General features: G+C 51.2%; 2 protein-coding genes across 6 annotated transcripts; both read left to right on the forward strand.

Annotated features, from left to right (window-relative positions):
• Positions 1–105: 105 nt before the first annotated feature.
• On the forward strand, positions 106–10,052 carry UFC1 (ubiquitin-fold modifier conjugating enzyme 1). 4 transcript variants are annotated; one of them, XM_074322027.2, is made up of 7 exons: positions 106–882; positions 6,168–6,455; positions 8,345–8,412; positions 8,656–8,719; positions 9,015–9,091; positions 9,302–9,392; positions 9,602–10,052. In XM_074322027.2, the coding sequence occupies exons 2-7, from the start codon at positions 6,333–6,335 to the stop codon at positions 9,680–9,682; spliced, it is 504 nt and encodes a 167-aa protein (XP_074178128.1). In that variant the 5' UTR covers positions 106–882; positions 6,168–6,332; the 3' UTR covers positions 9,683–10,052. The 4 variants fall into 4 exon arrangements, with proteins under 4 accessions (XP_074178128.1, XP_019568508.1, XP_019568507.1 ...); XM_019712949.3 differs by having other exon boundaries at positions 106–606; positions 6,165–6,455; XM_019712948.3 differs by having other exon boundaries at positions 106–606.
• A 395-nt stretch (positions 10,053–10,447) lies between these two features.
• Positions 10,448–16,467, forward strand: USP21 (ubiquitin specific peptidase 21). Of its 2 annotated transcripts, none has more exons than XM_074322008.2 (13): positions 10,448–10,786; positions 11,582–12,202; positions 12,977–13,036; positions 13,194–13,314; positions 13,507–13,618; positions 13,779–13,934; positions 14,318–14,430; positions 14,670–14,773; positions 14,924–15,010; positions 15,277–15,355; positions 15,589–15,696; positions 15,799–15,913; positions 16,105–16,467. In XM_074322008.2, exons 2-13 carry the CDS (start codon positions 11,603–11,605, stop codon positions 16,193–16,195), a joined length of 1,746 nt encoding a protein of 581 aa, XP_074178109.1. In that variant the 5' UTR covers positions 10,448–10,786; positions 11,582–11,602; the 3' UTR covers positions 16,196–16,467. The 2 variants fall into 2 exon arrangements, with proteins under 2 accessions (XP_074178109.1, XP_019568466.2); XM_019712907.3 differs by having other exon boundaries at positions 10,467–10,786; positions 14,366–14,430.
• The last annotated feature ends 404 nt before the right edge of the window (positions 16,468–16,871 follow it).

The following is a 16,871-nucleotide window of genomic DNA, read 5'->3' on the forward strand; positions in this document are numbered from 1 at the left end:
AGGCTGCGTCCTGACCGCGCGCCGGAACCTGGTCGGCTCTGGCGGCTTCGGGGCCGAGTGACGCAGGGCCGCGCAGCCATGCTGGGTGAGGGCAGCCTGGCAGCGGCGCGACTCGGGGCGGGGTCAGCTTCACTCGGGCGGCGACAGTAGGTGTTGGCGGCCATCTTGCTCTGGGGCAAGCTGGCAACGCCGGTGTTTCTTGGCGGACCGCGGCTCCGGGGACACGGTTGCCTTCGTGAGTGTGGACACGTCGGTGGCGCCAGAGCTGGCTGTGACGACGTGCAGACCCACTGACAGACGGACTGGCGGCCATGACGCGTGAGGGCGGAACGCGACCGGTCGGATTGCCTGCGAACTTGGGGAAGGTTCGGGATCCGCATTTGACCTTTGCTCTGAGCTTCCTGGTAACCCGGACGAGCCTTGCACCGGGGTCCGGAGCGGAAAGCGCTGCACCGGTGCCCTGTCGGATTTCACTCTGATCCTCTGCTTATGAGCACCCGTTTCCTGGAAGAAGTGTCGCCTGAGCCGAATCCTGGACTGTTGGGAATTGGGGAACGGGGCCCGGTACGCTCTGGAGCTGCCAGCCGACTGGTGTGATTAAAAGAGGTAATAGATGAGATCTGTGAGCTGAGCTGTGGGGAACCAGACTACACGAGGCCTTGTAAATTAGTTGATTCATCCTAAGAGCGATGGGCAGGCTTTGAAAAGAGTCTTAGCCGAAGTGTGAACAATTACATTTGCATTTTAGAAGATCACTGTTTGCAGTGGGGACAATGGACTGGAGGAGACGAAATTAGAGACTTGGAAGCAAGGAGAACAGTTGGGAAGCTCTTACCCCAGGCTCTGCCTTACAGAAGGGAGAGTGCAGATGGGAAAAAACAGGTGGGAAATGGGTATGAGGCAGAGGGAGAAATCCAAGACATTGCCCAGCCATTCTGACTTGGGCAGTTGGGGAATAATGATGCCATATTTTATTTTGGGGGAGAGAATGGGTTTTAGGTGCCTGTGGGATATTCAGTAAACAATGGAACGTTAGATAATGTGGGCTGGGAACCCAAAAGAGAGGGTCGGTGGGTGGGTGTGCGCGTGTGCGCATGAGCACAGATGGTCGTTGAAGACATGGGAGTGAATGCGATGGCCTAGAGAGGAATTACCTGCACGCAGGGATGAGATGAGGGAAGAGGACACTGAGAAAGGGGCAAACAGAGGAAAGGGAACCAGGAGAGAAATATCAAGGGAACTGCTCAGATAAGATGCTGACTAAAATGTACCCGTTGGATTTTGCAGCAAGGAAGTCATTTAGTAGTTTTGGAGAGAGCTGTTTCAGAGGTATGTGTGGTGGGTTAAAAACCAGACTGAGGTAAATTGAGTGGCTGCAAAGGCACAGTGTATAGTTACAAAGACAGTTTCTTCATGGCGTTGACTGTAAAAAGAGACCAGTTGTAGGATGCAGCATGAGACTGAGTGCCAAAGAAAGGAGCTTAGGGGACTGGGACGGCCAGTGGAGATGTCCTGATGGCAGTCGGATATATAGATCGAAACACAGGAGAACAATACACGAAAAGGAAAGAAAGGAGCTGTAGAACAATACATATGGCACAATTACACAGGCATTAAACAATTAACCATGAAGCGTAGGCATGGGAGGGATGAACTTACTTTTTTATTTTAGATCCAACTTTACTGTTTCAATTTGTTTTACTATATACATGTATTGCTTTTATACAAAACTACTTTTTAAAAACCCCGGTGACGTGTCAGCCAGAAATTCTGAATCATGAACATTTCAGTGCTTGCTGAAGCCATAGGTTTGGATAAGCTCCCCAGAGAACAGCAGAGCTCTAAGAAGAGTGCTCTGGGGAATTCGTCACTTAAGGCACAAAGGGAAGAGGAGCCCTTGGAGAATCTTTGAAAAGGAACAGCCAGTGAGGAAGAATAAAAACTGGGTGATGATTGTCACAGAATCGAAAACTTGAGAAAACTCCACTGAGAAGACTGAGAACCCGTGTAGGGTTCCCTTGTTACTGTGAGTCCTCTGCCTTTCCCATCTCTTCCTTTACTTCAGTTCCTGTCTCTTCCTTGGAGCCCCATCTGAGAAAACATCCCTCCAGCTTTCAGAGACTTGCCCCTTCAGCTTGACCCTGGTTCCCACCCTTTTCTGCTTCTCAGTGCACTCTTCTCCCACAGTTGTCTCTATTTCACTGGACTCTTCAAGCTGACACCCTTTCACATGCTCTTTCCACTGTCCTATGAAATAGTTCTCAACACACTGTAATTCTGTGATGAGAAAGCCCTTTTTCTGTACTGAAGAAAATTGACCTCTTCGTAACTTCCACTTATTGCTCCTATTTTTTCTCTCTGGGTCAAAATCACAGCTACATGTCAGCCCTTCAGATAGCTACCATGTCCCTACTAAATATTTTTTTTCTAGGTCCATGGTAGTACCAGTTCAAGGTGTAGCAGATGTCTTATCTTCCGTGATCTGAATACTCTATTAAGGCTGCTTGTCCCAGTCCATTGCTGTTGCCCAGCTCTGCCAGAATTAAGATCTTTTCAAACCAGATGTTCCCTTAAAGAAGTCCCTACCCTGTTAGCAACCCATTCTCCCAAGTATCTTCTTAACTCTTCCGTGCCCACTCTGATCCCTGTGTCCCTGGCTGGGCTTTACTCTTGAACTTGACCTGACAGTGGCTTGCTGTCCTGACAGCCCTCTCCTGTTCTTGGTTCCCCATTAACTCCAAACTGCTCCACTTACTCATTTTCACACAGGCATCATACTGGCTCCTAATCTCAGTTGAGTTTCAGCCTCGCTGTCAACCCTTAGCTAGAATTCCAGTGTCCCCTGGTTTCTGAATAGAAGAGTAGGGACCACAGTCAGTCACTGGAAACTAATGATCTGCTGTCCAAAATGCTCCTTCAACTGTGCTTCGTTCACCAGTTCTGACCCTCACTAATAGGACTTTGGGCAAGTCCCTTAACTTCTCCAAGCTTATTTTCTCATTTGTAAGAAGGACAAATATAACATGCACCTCATAGGTCATTGTTTTAATAGTTATATTACATAATATACATGAAGTGTTTATGGGACCTAGCTCACTGTAAATGCTCAATCCATGTTATCTAACATATCTAACGGGTTTCAGAAATTCAGCTTCATTCTGACTGCTCTCTGCTGCCCCCATGGGGGTGACTTTTTCTAAGTGTGTGCCAGGACAAAATACAGCCCTGTCTCACCAACCCCACCAGCTAATTAGAGAATTAATCAATTCTTCTTTGGTTGATTGTTCAATCAAATAAAAATGCTCCTATATTCTTGCCCATTCTCTTGTCTTTTTCAAAGAACCTATCAGAAAGCATGTTTTTCCTGAAATCAAGATATACTGTCCCTATAATGTTCTTCGAGATTGTTAATTGAGTAACACTGGTGACAAAAGTCATTCAGTCATTCTCTTAATAAACACGTGACTTCGTGGTGCTCACTGTTTATCTGGGAAGACAGACACTAAGGAAAGAAGATACCTGTATCATTTTAACACGTTGCGTACGGATCACGAGAATCTTCGTTTTTTCTGAGCGGATTTTTATGAGGGATTTAAACCCCGCCGTATACAACGTGTTAAGTTGAGATGGGTGCTGTGGAGAAAACAGAATGCTATGACAGGAAAATGAATGATCAGGGAAAGCCTCTCTTTAAAGGGGTGGCATGGAAGCTGAGACCTAAAGAGGAGGAAGGAGCCTGCAATCTTGCAGAGAATGGGGACGTGTCCTAGACTGACAGGACACCTGCAAAAGGCCAGGAGGCAAGAAAGATCTGACACCTTGGAGAATGAGTCCCAAGGATCTCCAGGAGGAGCCACTAAACATGGGGGGTCACGGCTTTTATTTCCTCATCACTCATAAATCACTCTTCAATAGCTGTTTTATAATGTTACGAAGAATCAATAATCTTTTTTAGTTTCCAGAATTTACCATCTGAAATTTCTCTCTTTGAAAATGTGGACATTTGCCATATTATGAGTTCCTCAGATTACCTACAGGGGACACAATTTCACTTATATAATACTTCTGATTTCTAGAACATGTGTCCCAGCCCTGAACTCATTTAAAATGCTAAGAATCCTGTTACTATTGTACTTAATCATGAACTTATAACTAACGAATTTTTCTAATTCCTCACCTTACCTAATTTCTTCATGTTGTCTTCCAAACTTTATTTTTATTTGTTTTAATATAGCAAAAATAATGTAATTATCATTATTGCTCAATACCTAGATAACTCCTGAGAACTTAAAAATTATCACAAATAATAACAATTTAGTAAAGTGGGGAGAAAATACCATGAGGAAATAAATAACCTTTATATATACAAACAGTAAGTTAAAAATATAATCAAAGACCCAATAGCAACAATACAGATAAAATGCCTAGGAATAACCTTAAGAATGCATGATTGTATGAACAAAATTTTAAAATAATACACACATAAAAGAAACTTGAACAAATGGAAAGTAAATTATGTTCTTGGATAGAGAGAACATGCAATGATGTTAATTTCCCAAAGTTGTCTATAAATGTAATGTGATCTAGGTTAAAATACCAGCAAGATTTAAAAAAAAAAAAAAACAAGCTTATTTTAAAGTTCACATGTTAAAATAAGGGAGAATTGAAAAATTCTGAAAAAGCAAAGTAATGAATAAAAGCTAGCCCAACCAGATATAAAAATGTATTAGAAAGCTACAATAATGAAAACAGTACCCTGTGAATAGACAAATTGCTATACATGTGATGATTTTATATACATACATGTGGTGGCATGTAATCAACGTTTTTATGGTGAGAATGCTTAAGATCTACTCACAGTAACTTTCAAATATACGACACCTTCATTACCTATAGTCACCATGCTGTACATTAGATCCTCAGAATTTATAAGAATTTATTATTCTTATAACTGAAAGTTTGTATCCTTTGACCTACATGTCACCATTTCTCTCCTTCCCCATTTCCAAAATCTTATGACAATGGCAAAGCCTCATTCCAAATGCCTGCACTCCACCACACCACAGTGCCTACACCCAAAAGGGAATAAATATTTTTCCCTTGGAGAGAGCTCTCCAGTGAGATACTAAAAAGCTTTGCTTTAGCCTTTTCCAATACCCAATATTAAAAAAAGAAAAAACATACATAACATGCTAAAGATTAAAACCACATCATCTTAATGAACACAAAAAGCATTTGGAAAAAATTCCAGCATCCGTTCATGATTAAAACCCTCAACATCAGGAATAGAAGGGAACTTCTTACCTTTTTAAAGAGCATCTATGAAAAGCCTACAGCTAACATCATACTTCATGAAGAAAGACAATACTTTTCCCATTAAAATCAGAACAAGACAAGGATGTCTGCTCCCAATACATTTGTACTGGAGGTTTCAGCCATTAGAAATTAAGATGTAGTACGCTCATCACATTTGTAGATAGACTATAGAATTTGATGATTAATAGACTCTGTTCCAAAATTACTGCTGCAGGCTGGAGTGATTAACGGAGTAAATAAGATGTGTAAATTAAAGCTAAAACGAATTTATTTAAGTTTATAAAACCATTGCAAGAAACAAAATTCTGCAGGTTACGGGTAACTACTGCGTGCCATCCACTAGACAGACAGACATGATTCCTTCCTGGATGGGTTAATTCCAGACCCAAAAATGTCTAGGCTGGACGAAGGCACGTCTTCTTGTGCCCTCTAAACTCCCTTGGCACTCACTAAGAGTTCTCTAACTCGATCGTGTTATTTTTTCGGGGCCGAGACTGTATATTACACCTTGATTCTCCAAGGTATCCGGTAATTATCCGGAGTTCAATACCCTTCTATTGGATGACTACATCGGCCTCAGGCCCATTGCATGAAAGCTAAGGGCGCTTATTCGAAGCGAAAACGTCAATCACGTGTTTTAGGACGACTATCCGGAACGGTGTCTAGAACAGCCTGAAATTCGAACCACTCTCCAAATTTGGGGAGGTGCCGGAAGAGTTTTCTGAGATCACTTTTCTGAGCATGAGCGGAAGTCACGCTTTGAGCCTTCGGCTGGGTTTTACTGATAGGTGCCATATTCAGGACCGAGCAGTCCTTTTCCATTCTGTTCTTCCCGTTGTACCCACAAGCAGGTGACCAGGTGACAAATTTGTCTTCGCTGCAAGAAAATAAAGATCGCATTCAAGGAAGTCTTAAGGCAGCCCAGCTCCCCGTCTTCCCATAGTAAAGATGGCGGCGCCCTGAATGTGAGCGACAGGTAAAGCCACTTCCGCGTTTTTCTTGCGCCCTTGCCCAAGATGGCGGACGAGGCCACCCGGCGTGTCGTGTCAGAGATCCCCGTGCTGAAGACTAACGCCGGACCTCGAGATCGCGAGTTGTGGGTGCAGCGACTCAAGGAGGAATATCAGTCTCTTATCCGGGTCAGTTGTGCTACTGAGGTCGACCGTCTCGCAAAAGGGTGGCGGGCAAGCCGGTGTCCTTAGGAATAGGCTCCGTGTGGAAGCCGCTTCCGGTTTTAAAGTTTAATTTCCCAAATTCATAGCAATTGGAGAATTGCGGGGTTGGGGAACTTGGGGACGTTGGGGAGCAGGCAGAACAGACTCGCGTTAGGGGCCACAGTGTGACCAGACTTTCTGGCTGAAAGCAGTTATTTAGGGATACGCCTCCCCGGAAGGTGACGTGTCTCTCTGGCTCCAGGGGTTTGCTCTCCTGGATGTAGGGGAGGTGGTCAAAAGGAGTCCCTGCGGCCCTAAGCCCCGGTCCACATCTCTAGGTTCCCTCCTTCACTCTTCCGGAGGGAAGAACACGTATTAGGGCTGAAAATTCCAGTAAGTGTTAGTTGCAGAGAGCTGAGGAGCAGAGGTCACAGTCAGGAACGAGACATTCTGTCAGCTAATCTCCCTTCTGTGTAAGAAGAAAGTTTGTCTTCCTTGTAGTGGCCTGTGTGTTTCAAAGGCCAGCAGCTTTCCTGCCGCATGCGTTCATTCGCTACAAAAAAAAAAAAAAAAAAAAGTTTTATTGTACATCTGCTACCTAAGAAGGGGTCCAAAGCCGACTGAGGTAGACAGAAAGTCATTGTAATACATTGTTCAAGTGGATAGAGCGAGGGAGGGGGGTACAGGGAGCCTGAGAAACTGCTAGGATGTTTTGAAGCAGGAGGAGAGATGCCTAATCCAGTTTGGGTCTGGTCAGGGAAGGCTTCCTGGAAGAGGCAGTGCTTGAGCTGAGACTTAAAGGGTAAACTAAACATAAGTTAGCCGGATAAAACATGAGGGTAAGAGAAGGACATTCAAGGCTAAAGGAACAGCATGAACCAAGGCATAGAAGCCAGAAATGCCATCATGTGTCTGAAGAAACCTAAGCAGTTCAGATTTGCCACAGCATCAAACGTGTGGCAGGGAGTGATAGGAAAGGCTTGACAGATAGGTTTGGGCACTTGGCTGTTATCTTGGAGGCTTTTGGTATACCTCTAAAGCATTTTAAACTGAGAAACAACATGGTCAGATTTGGGTTTAGATCAATCACAGTGGCAGTAGAGAGGGAAATAGAATTGACAGGGTAAAAATTGAAGGTAGGAGACAAGTTAGGAAGCTGTCATTAATCGAGGCGAAAGAAAAAGGTGATGATCCAAGCTCGCCAGCCACAGTGAGAATAGAGAGAAGAGGTAGACCTGAAGAATATTCAGAAGGTGAAATCGGCAGGACATTGTGAAGGACTGGGACAGAGTAAAGGCAAGGGAGGGTTGAGAGTGACTCCCAGGTGCTTGGTGACTGAGTGAAGCTGAGACTGCTGCCTGAGATTGATGCAGTGGACAAACAGGCCTGAAGGACAAGGGGGAAAGGCTGAGTTTGAGGTACCTGTGAAATGAAGGTAGAAGTTTCAATACATAGTTGGATACTGGAGTCTGAAGCTCTTGAGAAAATGTCTGGGTTAAAGATAAACATTTGGAAGTCATCAGCATGTGGGTGCTAGTCAAAACCGGGACTATATGAGGTCCTCCAGGGAGTGGGGGTACACCATGAAATGAGCTGTAGACTGCAGGCTGACGCTGTCAGAAGTGAGAAAAGAACAGAACCCAGGTGATATCATCAAGTCTTTTGTGCTAAACCGAGTGGAACCTAAGCATTCTGTGTTCTGCTCTGGGCAAGTCCTGTGCTTATCAGTGTAGCTTTGTCTTCAGCTTTTCTTATATCACAAAAGTTGGGTGAACATACTAAGAGAAAAAGTAATCACACACTTTTCTTTTGAAGGAAAGGGGACTGCCCTTGGCCCCAACTTCCCTCTCAAAGACCTAATTCTCTGCTTTTAGTATGTGGAAAACAACAAGAATGCGGACAATGATTGGTTCCGACTGGAGTCCAACAAGGAAGGGACTCGGTAGGTAGGCAGACCATTTTGGGAGGTATGGGGGTGCGGCTCTGACATGGCTTGAGCATTTTGGTGTCTCAAAGCTCACTGCCAGCCTTTCCTGCTTCATATTAGCTGTGTCCACTCCCATAGCTCCAGAGTTTCCCAGTTCCCTTCCCATGAAGCTCCCAGGCTGGTCACCTAGGCCAAGATGATGTCATTTGAGAATGAGAAGGATGGGCACATTGGACTGAGGTTTGGTCTTTGTTACAGATGGTTTGGGAAATGCTGGTACATCCATGATCTCCTCAAATATGAGTTTGACATCGAGTTTGACGTGAGTATGATGCAGTAGGAAATAGGGATGTTGGGAGAAGGCAGGTGGATAGTGTTATTGTTAACAAGCTAACCTTTCTTGGAAGGACCAAAGAGAACTTTAAACGGGAGGGAGAAGCTGAGGTTTAAAGTGTAGTTTACAGTCACTAATCTCCAGGTCCAGAGGCCTGATGTGCACGTGCCTCTTGGGGGGTTTGCCAGACACTTTAGTCCAACCAAGAAATGTGTGTGTGTCTGACAAGATGAGTTCCTTTCTATCCTCATTCTGTTTTATTAAGGCTTTATCATTCCTCCAGATTCCTATCACGTATCCCACTACTGCTCCAGAAATTGCAGTCCCTGAACTGGATGGAAAAACAGCCAAGATGTACAGGTAGGACTGAATAGGAGATGGAAAGGGGTCACAGAAGGGCTTAGTGAAGAACTGGGAGGCAGGAATTTTCCAAGTCTGCTGGTCTAGAGGGCTCCAGGCCTCCTACCGAGCCTGGCAAAGTGCTCAGCTGACCCTGTGCTCCCAAGAGGCTGCTTGCTTTATGGTAAATCTTGCGTGTCAGCACCTTCTTCCCTCTTGTTCCTCTCATAGGGGTGGCAAAATATGCCTGACCGATCACTTTAAGCCTTTGTGGGCCAGGAACGTGCCCAAGTTTGGATTAGCTCATCTCATGGCTCTGGGGGTAAGTTTGGGGCGTTTGGTATAAGTGTATGTGTGTGGGCAGGGGTAGGCCAGGCCCTGAGCTGTATAAGAAAGTAACTGAGAGTCAACAAGGAAGAACAGGGTTTTCTTTTGGGCATGTTCCCCTAGAATCTCCCAAGAAAGTAGCTGCTGGGACAAGAGACATTGACTGGGTGGTAGTAATCTCACAGGGTCTCCCTTGTGTTACAGCTGGGTCCATGGCTGGCAGTGGAAATCCCCGATTTGATTCAGAAAGGCGTGATTCAGCATAAAGAAAAATGCAGCCAATGAAGGATGGAGTCACTGAAGCCGGACACAGGGACCTTTGATACACTAATTCCTGTCTTCCTCTGCCCCTCTTCTTAACTCATGTAACAGCTTTCCTCACACCCCTTCACCCTCCACTGTTAGTTTCTAAGTAGCTGCAGCAGTACCAAATTCCCAGCAGTGCTGGGGAAAGAAAAACAGTTTTACTACTGAATTTCTATGTTCGGCTGCATAGAGAGGGGAAAGACGGGCTTTGGAAAACCACAAGGCAGTTTACACCTCTTGCCTGGTGGAGCAGTATGAGATCCTGGAGGGATGGGGGGTACTGAACGTGTGTGTGGAGTCTTTTCAGTTTCTGGAGATAACTCATCAATAAAAGCTGCTTCCTCCGGTGGCCTGTGGTTCTCATTGGTGGCTGTTCACAGAGGGTGAGCAAGCCAAGGCCCAATGCACGTGCACAACTACCTTTAGTTTGGGAGGGAGCTGGGGAATGCAAGGAAAACCTTGACCGCTCTCCCTGCTGCTGAGACCCTGTTGTCCGTTAGCGAGGAGCCTCCTGCTTTGGCCTGCAAGGTGCTTGAGGGACAGTGCTGCTTGGCCAGCATTCACGCCCCGCAGGGGTGCTGGACACCCCTCTCCCCCGCCCCGCCCGCCAGCTCCCTGAGAGGGCTCTGCTGCAAGCCTGGGGGCCACATTACAGTTGTCAGATCCACATGCCTATGGGCCGCAGGATGGGGTGACGGGACCCTATACTCCAGGGAGCTGGTTTGGAGCAACGGTTTAAGCACGATGATGGCAGGGCTGGGAACTGGCGGTCCTAAACTTGGCTGCGTTTCCATGGTGTCGGCGGCGGAGCCAAGGGGGCCGGCTCACGCAAGCGCCGAAGGAGCAGGCGGTAGGGTCCGACTGTGGGTACGCAGGCGCAGTGAGCGACGGTGAAGCCGGCGGCCGGTGGCCTCTGGGGCCGACAAAGATGGCGGCGGGCCCGGCGGCGGGAGCGACCTGGGCGACAGCTGCGGCTGAAGCTGCGGTCGAGCCCGCGGGGGTGCTTCCCGGGGGCAGTGGGGGTTGGCCCTGAGCTGGGGCCTGGCTCCGGCTGGCCTCCCCCGCCGCCTCACCGGGGGACAGGTACGGACCGCGGCGTTATGGTGGCGGGCGGGGGGGTCCGAGGGAAGGCTGTCCTGGACCCGGGAGGACGCCCTCCACAAAGGCAGCGGCGTGGGGGGCCCGGTAGGTCTGGGAGAACTGGGCTGGAGGGGCAGCATCCGTGGGTCGTGGGGAACGCACCGCCGGACTCCTAGCCAATCAGCGGCCTCGGCCTTTCTGCCCTCGAGGGGGGCGGACCCAGCTGAAGCCCTGCTTGCGGGGCGGGGTGGGGGGGGCGCAGAGATTAGGGGTCCGGTAGTTGCTCGTCCTCCCTTCCCGCCACTGCCCCTGAGGCCCTACACCACGTTGGAGCTCTAGGGTTTTGGGGGGGGGGGGGAGTGGTTCGCAAGTCACCGGTTTAGTCGGCTTCATTTGCAGCCCGGAGGGGCAGGGGTTGAGCATGGCATGCTGTCCTTTGGGCTGTTACCCTTGCATGCGCACCCTCATTTGACCAGAGGTCTTAAGTGACCCAGGGCACATCCTGCTTGACTACCAGGTGTGGGGCTCCTTGTCATGAGGGTTAGATTATAGAGACAGGGGAGGTACAGGTTATCTTTGGCTTCTCAGCAAAGCTGTATTCTGCAGGAAGGTGGTGAGGAATGTAGAAAGAGTCACAGTGCCGGCTGCTATCATTCCTTCATTTACTTACTCAAAACTAAGTGTTACTTTGTGCCAAACATTATGGTAGGTACTGGCTCTGCAAATAGAAGCTAGTATGCTGGCTCAGGGTCCCACCTCCCTCCATACTCACATGCTGACCCTCTCTTTTCCTCCCAGGTCCAACCTGTGGTGTCCACAATGCCCCAGGCCTCTGAGCACCGCCTGGGCCGGACACGAGAGCCACCTGTTAATGTCCAGCCCCGAGTGGGATCCAAACTACCATTTGCCCCCCGGGCCCACAGCAAGGAGAGCCGAAACCCAGCCCCTGGGCCGAACCCCGTGTTACGACCTCTGCCTCCCCGGCCCGGTCCACCTGAGGAACGGCTCAAGAAGCTGGAGCTGGGACGGGGACGGACCTCAGGCCCTCGTCCCAGAGGCCCCCTTCGGGCAGATCATGGAGTCTCCCTGCCTGGCTCACCACCCCCAACTGTAGCCCCTCCTCTCCTGTCCAGGACCAGCCTAGCTCGTTCCAAGTCTGTGAGCAGCGGGGACTTGCGTCCAATGGGAACTGCCTTGGGCGGGCATCGCGGCACGGGAGAGCTAGGGGCTGCACTGAGCCGCTTGGCGCTCCGGCCTGAGCCCCCTCCTTTGAGACGGAGCACCTCTCTCCGGCGCCTCGGGGGCTTTCCTGGGCCCCCCACCTTGCTCAGCATACAGACAGAGCCCCCTACTTCCCACGGCACCTTTCATGTGGTATCTGCCCGGCCCTCCGAGCCTTTCTACTCCGGTGACAAGATGGTGAGGACTCGCCAGCACACATGGCCTTGCATTGCCGTGTTCCTCCACACATCCAGCTTTCTTGCCACCATATGGGTTTTCAGTCCCCTTTTCCTAAGTCCCTTTTTCAACCCCTGGTTACAGGACTCGCTGTCCTGTCCCTTACTGAAGTACCATCACAGGGTTGTCTGTGACTCCTCAGCGTGCTGGGCCACTGCAGTCCCCAGGGAATTGACCCAACCTTTTGGAATTCTCCTTTGTGTCCCCAGGCCCTTACTTTCCCTGGCTGCATCTTCTCTCCCAGGACACCGCCTAGGCTTAATTAATCTCTGGAGCTGAAGGGGGCGGGCTCAGAACCTCTGAGCTATTGTGGTTGCCATTTCCCGAGCCCAGAGAGCTAGGCTGATTGCGTTTGGAGCCATCAGGAGAGGGTGCAGGAAGGGGCCACGGGGGCGGGAGGGGGCCTTGGAGGCAGCAAGGTGGGAGTGGGGAGCAGCTGGGCAGCCATGCCAGTGCTTGGGGAATTGCCCCAAGAGCTGCAGCGCCGGCTCGCTGGGCAGAGGAGTAAGTGGGGAACAGGTGGGGCAGCCCTGGCTGAGTCTGTGCTACACTCAGCTGTGATGGGCTTCCTGCTCGTGGCCTGTGAGGTAGGGAGACCCCAGTACCCAGTGAGGGAAAGGGTAGAGCTTGGGGGTGAAATATGGGCTAGGGGAGGCAACGGGCAGCATGCTGTTGAGAGGTTAAAGGGCCAGCTGACACGTAGGGGGACCTGCTGACTGTCCTCTGACTTTCCAGGCTCCCCACACACTGCTTCTCGGCTCTGGTCATGTTGGCCTCCGAAATCTGGGGAACACGGTGAGAGCCATTCTCCTGTTCTTCCTCCAACAGGAAGGTGAACTGGTGCTGGGGGTGGGGAACTTGCTGACGGGGAAGGCCTGGGGATGGAGGGCACGGAAGTCCTTCCTGGGCAAAGGTCTGGAGGGATGATGGCAGTGTGTCTGCTGCTCCCCAGTGCTTCCTCAACGCCGTGCTGCAGTGTTTGAGCAGCACTCGGCCTCTTCGGGACTTCTGTCTGCGAAGGGACTTCCGGCAAGAGGTGCACGGAGGGGGCCGAGCCCAAGAGCTCACTGAAGGTGGGCATTGACTCCTGCCCCCACCCAAGTCCTCTTTCCCCCAACCTTTTGCAGCCCCAACTGCAGGCCCCACATCTGGCAATTGTCCCTCCCAGCACCTGCTTTCCCAGAGTGCTCCCCACCTACTGAGACGCCTCCTGCTTTCATGTACCAGTCACTAACCTGTTTCCCTCCCCGCTCCCACCCTGATAGCCTTTGCAGATGTGATTGGTGCCCTGTGGCACCCTGACTCCTGTGAAGCTGTCAATCCTACTCGGTTCCGAACTGTCTTCCAGAAATACGTTCCCTCCTTCTCTGGATACAGGTGGGAGAGCTGGAGGGTATGGGATTTCTCTGGCCATGTCTGGGGTAGGGCCAAGCAGGGGTCTGGCAGCACCGTTCTCCAGGCAGGAAGTGGGGACCGATGTCTGGGCAGGGGCTAGTGTCTGGACGGGTGGGGTCAGTCGCCCCTACTCTGGCTATAGCCAGCAGGATGCCCAAGAGTTCCTGAAGCTCCTCATGGAGCGGCTACACCTTGAAATCAACCGCCGGGGCCGCCGGGCCGCGCCGCTCCTGGCCAGCAGCGCAGCACCCTCGCCACCCCGCCGCGGAGAGGCTCTGCTAGGCGAACCTGAGTTAAGGTAAGGCTGCCCTTCTCCCTCTTCTCCCCTGGAGTTGGCCAGCAGTTACTTCCTTCACAGAACTGAGCTGGTCCAGATTGGGGACGTAGGGTCCAGGGAAATGCTTAACCCAAAACCTGGTTTGAGAAGCAGTGCAAAAGTGGGAGGAAGGCAGGAGAAGGAGGGGAGCCGACAACAGGCACATAAGGGTCGGAAGCCCTCGGAGGAGGACAGCATGCTCTTCCTGGTCTGCATTCCTTTCTCTTCCTCGCACCGTGGATTTCCCCAGAAAGTCCTCTGAAGCGTTACCCCTTTGACTCCTCTTTGAAATGTAGAGAAGGAGCTGAGGTATGGGCGGGGTACAGGGCTCTGTGGATCCTTTCAGTGGTGTTTGGGGTGCCCAGTGTTCCTGCTGTCTCATGGGTGCTCCCCATTTCCCTGACCTGTGGTAGTGACGACGACCGCGCCAACCTAATGTGGAAGCGTTACCTGGAGCGAGAGGACAGCAAGATTGTGGGTATGACATGGGGCACAGCAGTGGGGACGTGGGGTGGGAGGGGGCGCGTGCTTGGGAGAAGAAAGTGATACGACCAAGGGTGTAGGAACGACTGGGTGATGACAACGTGGGAAAGGTGTGAGGGCCTTGTTAGGAGTTGCGGGGGGAGGGTCGGGTGGGGAGGGGGTAAGAGATGAATCCCAGGCAGCCTCTCAGTGCCTCACAATGACTGTTCCTCCTGCCCCTTTGCCTCTCCCTAGACCTGTTTGTGGGCCAGTTGAAAAGCTGTCTCAAGTGCCAGGCCTGTGGGTATCGCTCCACGACCTTCGAGGTTTTTTGTGACCTGTCCCTGCCCATCCCTAAGGTGGGATTCCAGGGGTGGATGGGACATGGGTTCGGTGACCCAACCCTACCCACCCCACAGTGGGGGAGGGAACAGTGGAAGCCTGGATTGACAGAAGAGCTGGGAGAGGAAATTGAGAACATGCTGACCCTTTGTTCCCTTTCCATCCAGAAAGGGTTTGCTGGGGGCAAGGTGTCTCTGCGGGACTGTTTCAGCCTTTTCACCAAGGAAGAAGAGCTGGAGTCGGAGAACGCCCCGGTACGTGGGGTTCATAAGGGGCACGGCAGGGGTGAGGTTCTGGGGGCCCCCTATGGGTAAAGGGATTGCATGATGCCTTAGTGTGGGGAACAGTGCTTGTGTGTGGGTCTATTTGGGGTCTCAGCTGTGTCCTCGCACTCCTGGGACAAAGGGGAGTGGCCCAGAGGACACAGGAGTGATGGGGAAATAGTGTGGGTGTGGGTCAGGGTGTGGGAGAGCCAGGCAATGTGAGGAGCACAGTAACCTAACGTGTGACATTTATTCAGGTGTGTGACCGATGTCAGCAGAAGACACGAAGCACCAAAAAGTTGACAGTACAAAGATTCCCCCGGATCCTCGTGCTCCGTATCCTGATCTCCAAATTCTTATTTCTTCCATTCATTCCCTTTTCTCATCCCCCTCGTTTGCAGAGGCTGGACACTAGGGAAGTGAGTTTTCCTTAGGAGAAGCCGGCCACTCCACTGATCCCAGCCACGCTCCACGTGTGTCTGGGGGATGGGGGGGGGTGGAAGCATCGAGACCTCAGTCCCACTTAGAGGCCCTCCGCCTCTTCCAAGTGCTCCTTAACCAAGGCTTAGATCTGAACCGATTTTCTGCCTCCCGAGGCTCCATCAAGAAAAGTTCAGTCGGCGTAGACTTCCCGCTGCAGCGACTGAGCCTAGGGGACTTTGCCAGTGACAAAGCCGGTGTGTCTGGGAGGAAAAGTCCTGAGGAGCACCAGGAAGGGGAGGCAGAGTGGGAGCAGGCACAGCTATGGTTGTAGAATCTGAGGGTGTCTCATTCCGCAGGAAGCCCTGTGTATCAGCTGTATGCCCTTTGCAACCACTCGGGCAGCGTCCACTATGGCCACTACACAGCCCTGTGCCGGTGCCAGACTGGTTGGCATGTCTACAATGACTCTCGGTGAGAACCACCTCCTGCCCGTTCCCACTGCAGCCCGGACACCTCCCCCAGCATGAAGCCCCAGGAGGGCAGAGTGCCTGGTGAAAGGAGAGGTGGGGTCTCCCTTGGCTTCCTGCATGTTGTGCGGTTGACCTAGGGGGCAGCAGGGAATATGCAGGAAATAGCACAGCCACTTCCCATCTCCCTCCTAGTGTCTCCCCTGTCAGTGAAAACCAGGTGGCATCCAGTGAGGGCTACGTGCTGTTCTACCAGCTGATGCAGGAGCCGGCCCGGTGCCTGTGACACCCCCTTTAAGCCCTGGCACCTGTGAAACTCGTGCAACGCCCTTAAGCCCCAGGCTTCCCATTTACCTCAGAGACGTCTATTTTTGTGTCTTTTTAATGGGGAGGGGGACGGCGTGGTTGTAGCTCCCATTATTTTTTTTATTCTGAAGCACCCTTCCACGTGGAGGTCCCGTCTCCCGGCCCCGTGTACAGAGCCCCCCAGGCCCGTGCCCGTGTACAGCCCCCAGACCTCTACAGTCTCACTTTTTGTGAATAAATTTATTAAGAAAAGGTGATGTCCTTGTCTGCATTTGTGCTCGGGGTGGGCCGCGCTGGAGTCTTCCTGGGGCGCGTTGATGCCCACTTTCCCCAAGCAGTGACGGTTTGCTTTGGGAGGAAAGGGGGACCCTGGACCAGAGGCTGGCACCGGCGCGACGGTTTTTGCGGCCGAAAGGGGCTGCGCCCGGCACCCCAGGGCCGTGTTGACAAACACTGGGTGCGTTGCCGGGCGGCCGTGGCTCCCGCAGGCCCAGGCTGTTGCTAACCAAGGAGCTGCGTGTGGAGCCGCCTCCCCGCGGACCAGCTCCCAGGGTCCCCAGCCAGTGTCCCCACAGCCGAGGCTCACGGGGCCGTCCCCCGGGGTCTCACCGTCGCTGGGCCTGGAATTCGGCGCAGGGCAGCGCCGACCAGGACGC

Source organism: Rhinolophus sinicus, chromosome 11, assembly GCF_057876585.1.
Source record: "Rhinolophus sinicus isolate RSI-liver-muscle chromosome 11, RSI-T2T, whole genome shotgun sequence".
NCBI classification, from domain to species: domain Eukaryota; kingdom Metazoa; phylum Chordata; class Mammalia; order Chiroptera; family Rhinolophidae; genus Rhinolophus; species Rhinolophus sinicus.

Excerpts from the sequence above, each read along its gene's own strand:
- UFC1 (XM_074322027.2), top strand. The coding sequence starts at position 6,333 with ATGGCGGACGAGGCCACCCGGCGTGTCGTGTCAGAGATCCCCGTGCTG. Across the intron at positions 8,413-8,655 it reads TCCAACAAGGAAGGGACTCG|ATGGTTTGGGAAATGCTGGT; the intron begins GTAGGTAGGCAG and ends TCTTTGTTACAG. Across the intron at positions 9,393-9,601 it reads CTCATCTCATGGCTCTGGGG|CTGGGTCCATGGCTGGCAGT; the intron begins GTAAGTTTGGGG and ends CTTGTGTTACAG.
- USP21 (XM_074322008.2), top strand. The coding sequence starts at position 11,603 with ATGCCCCAGGCCTCTGAGCACCGCCTGGGCCGGACACGAGAGCCACCT. Across the intron at positions 13,619-13,778 it reads CCCTCCTTCTCTGGATACAG|CCAGCAGGATGCCCAAGAGT; the intron begins GTGGGAGAGCTG and ends CTCTGGCTATAG. Across the intron at positions 15,697-15,798 it reads CTTTGCCAGTGACAAAGCCG|GAAGCCCTGTGTATCAGCTG; the intron begins GTGTGTCTGGGA and ends CTCATTCCGCAG.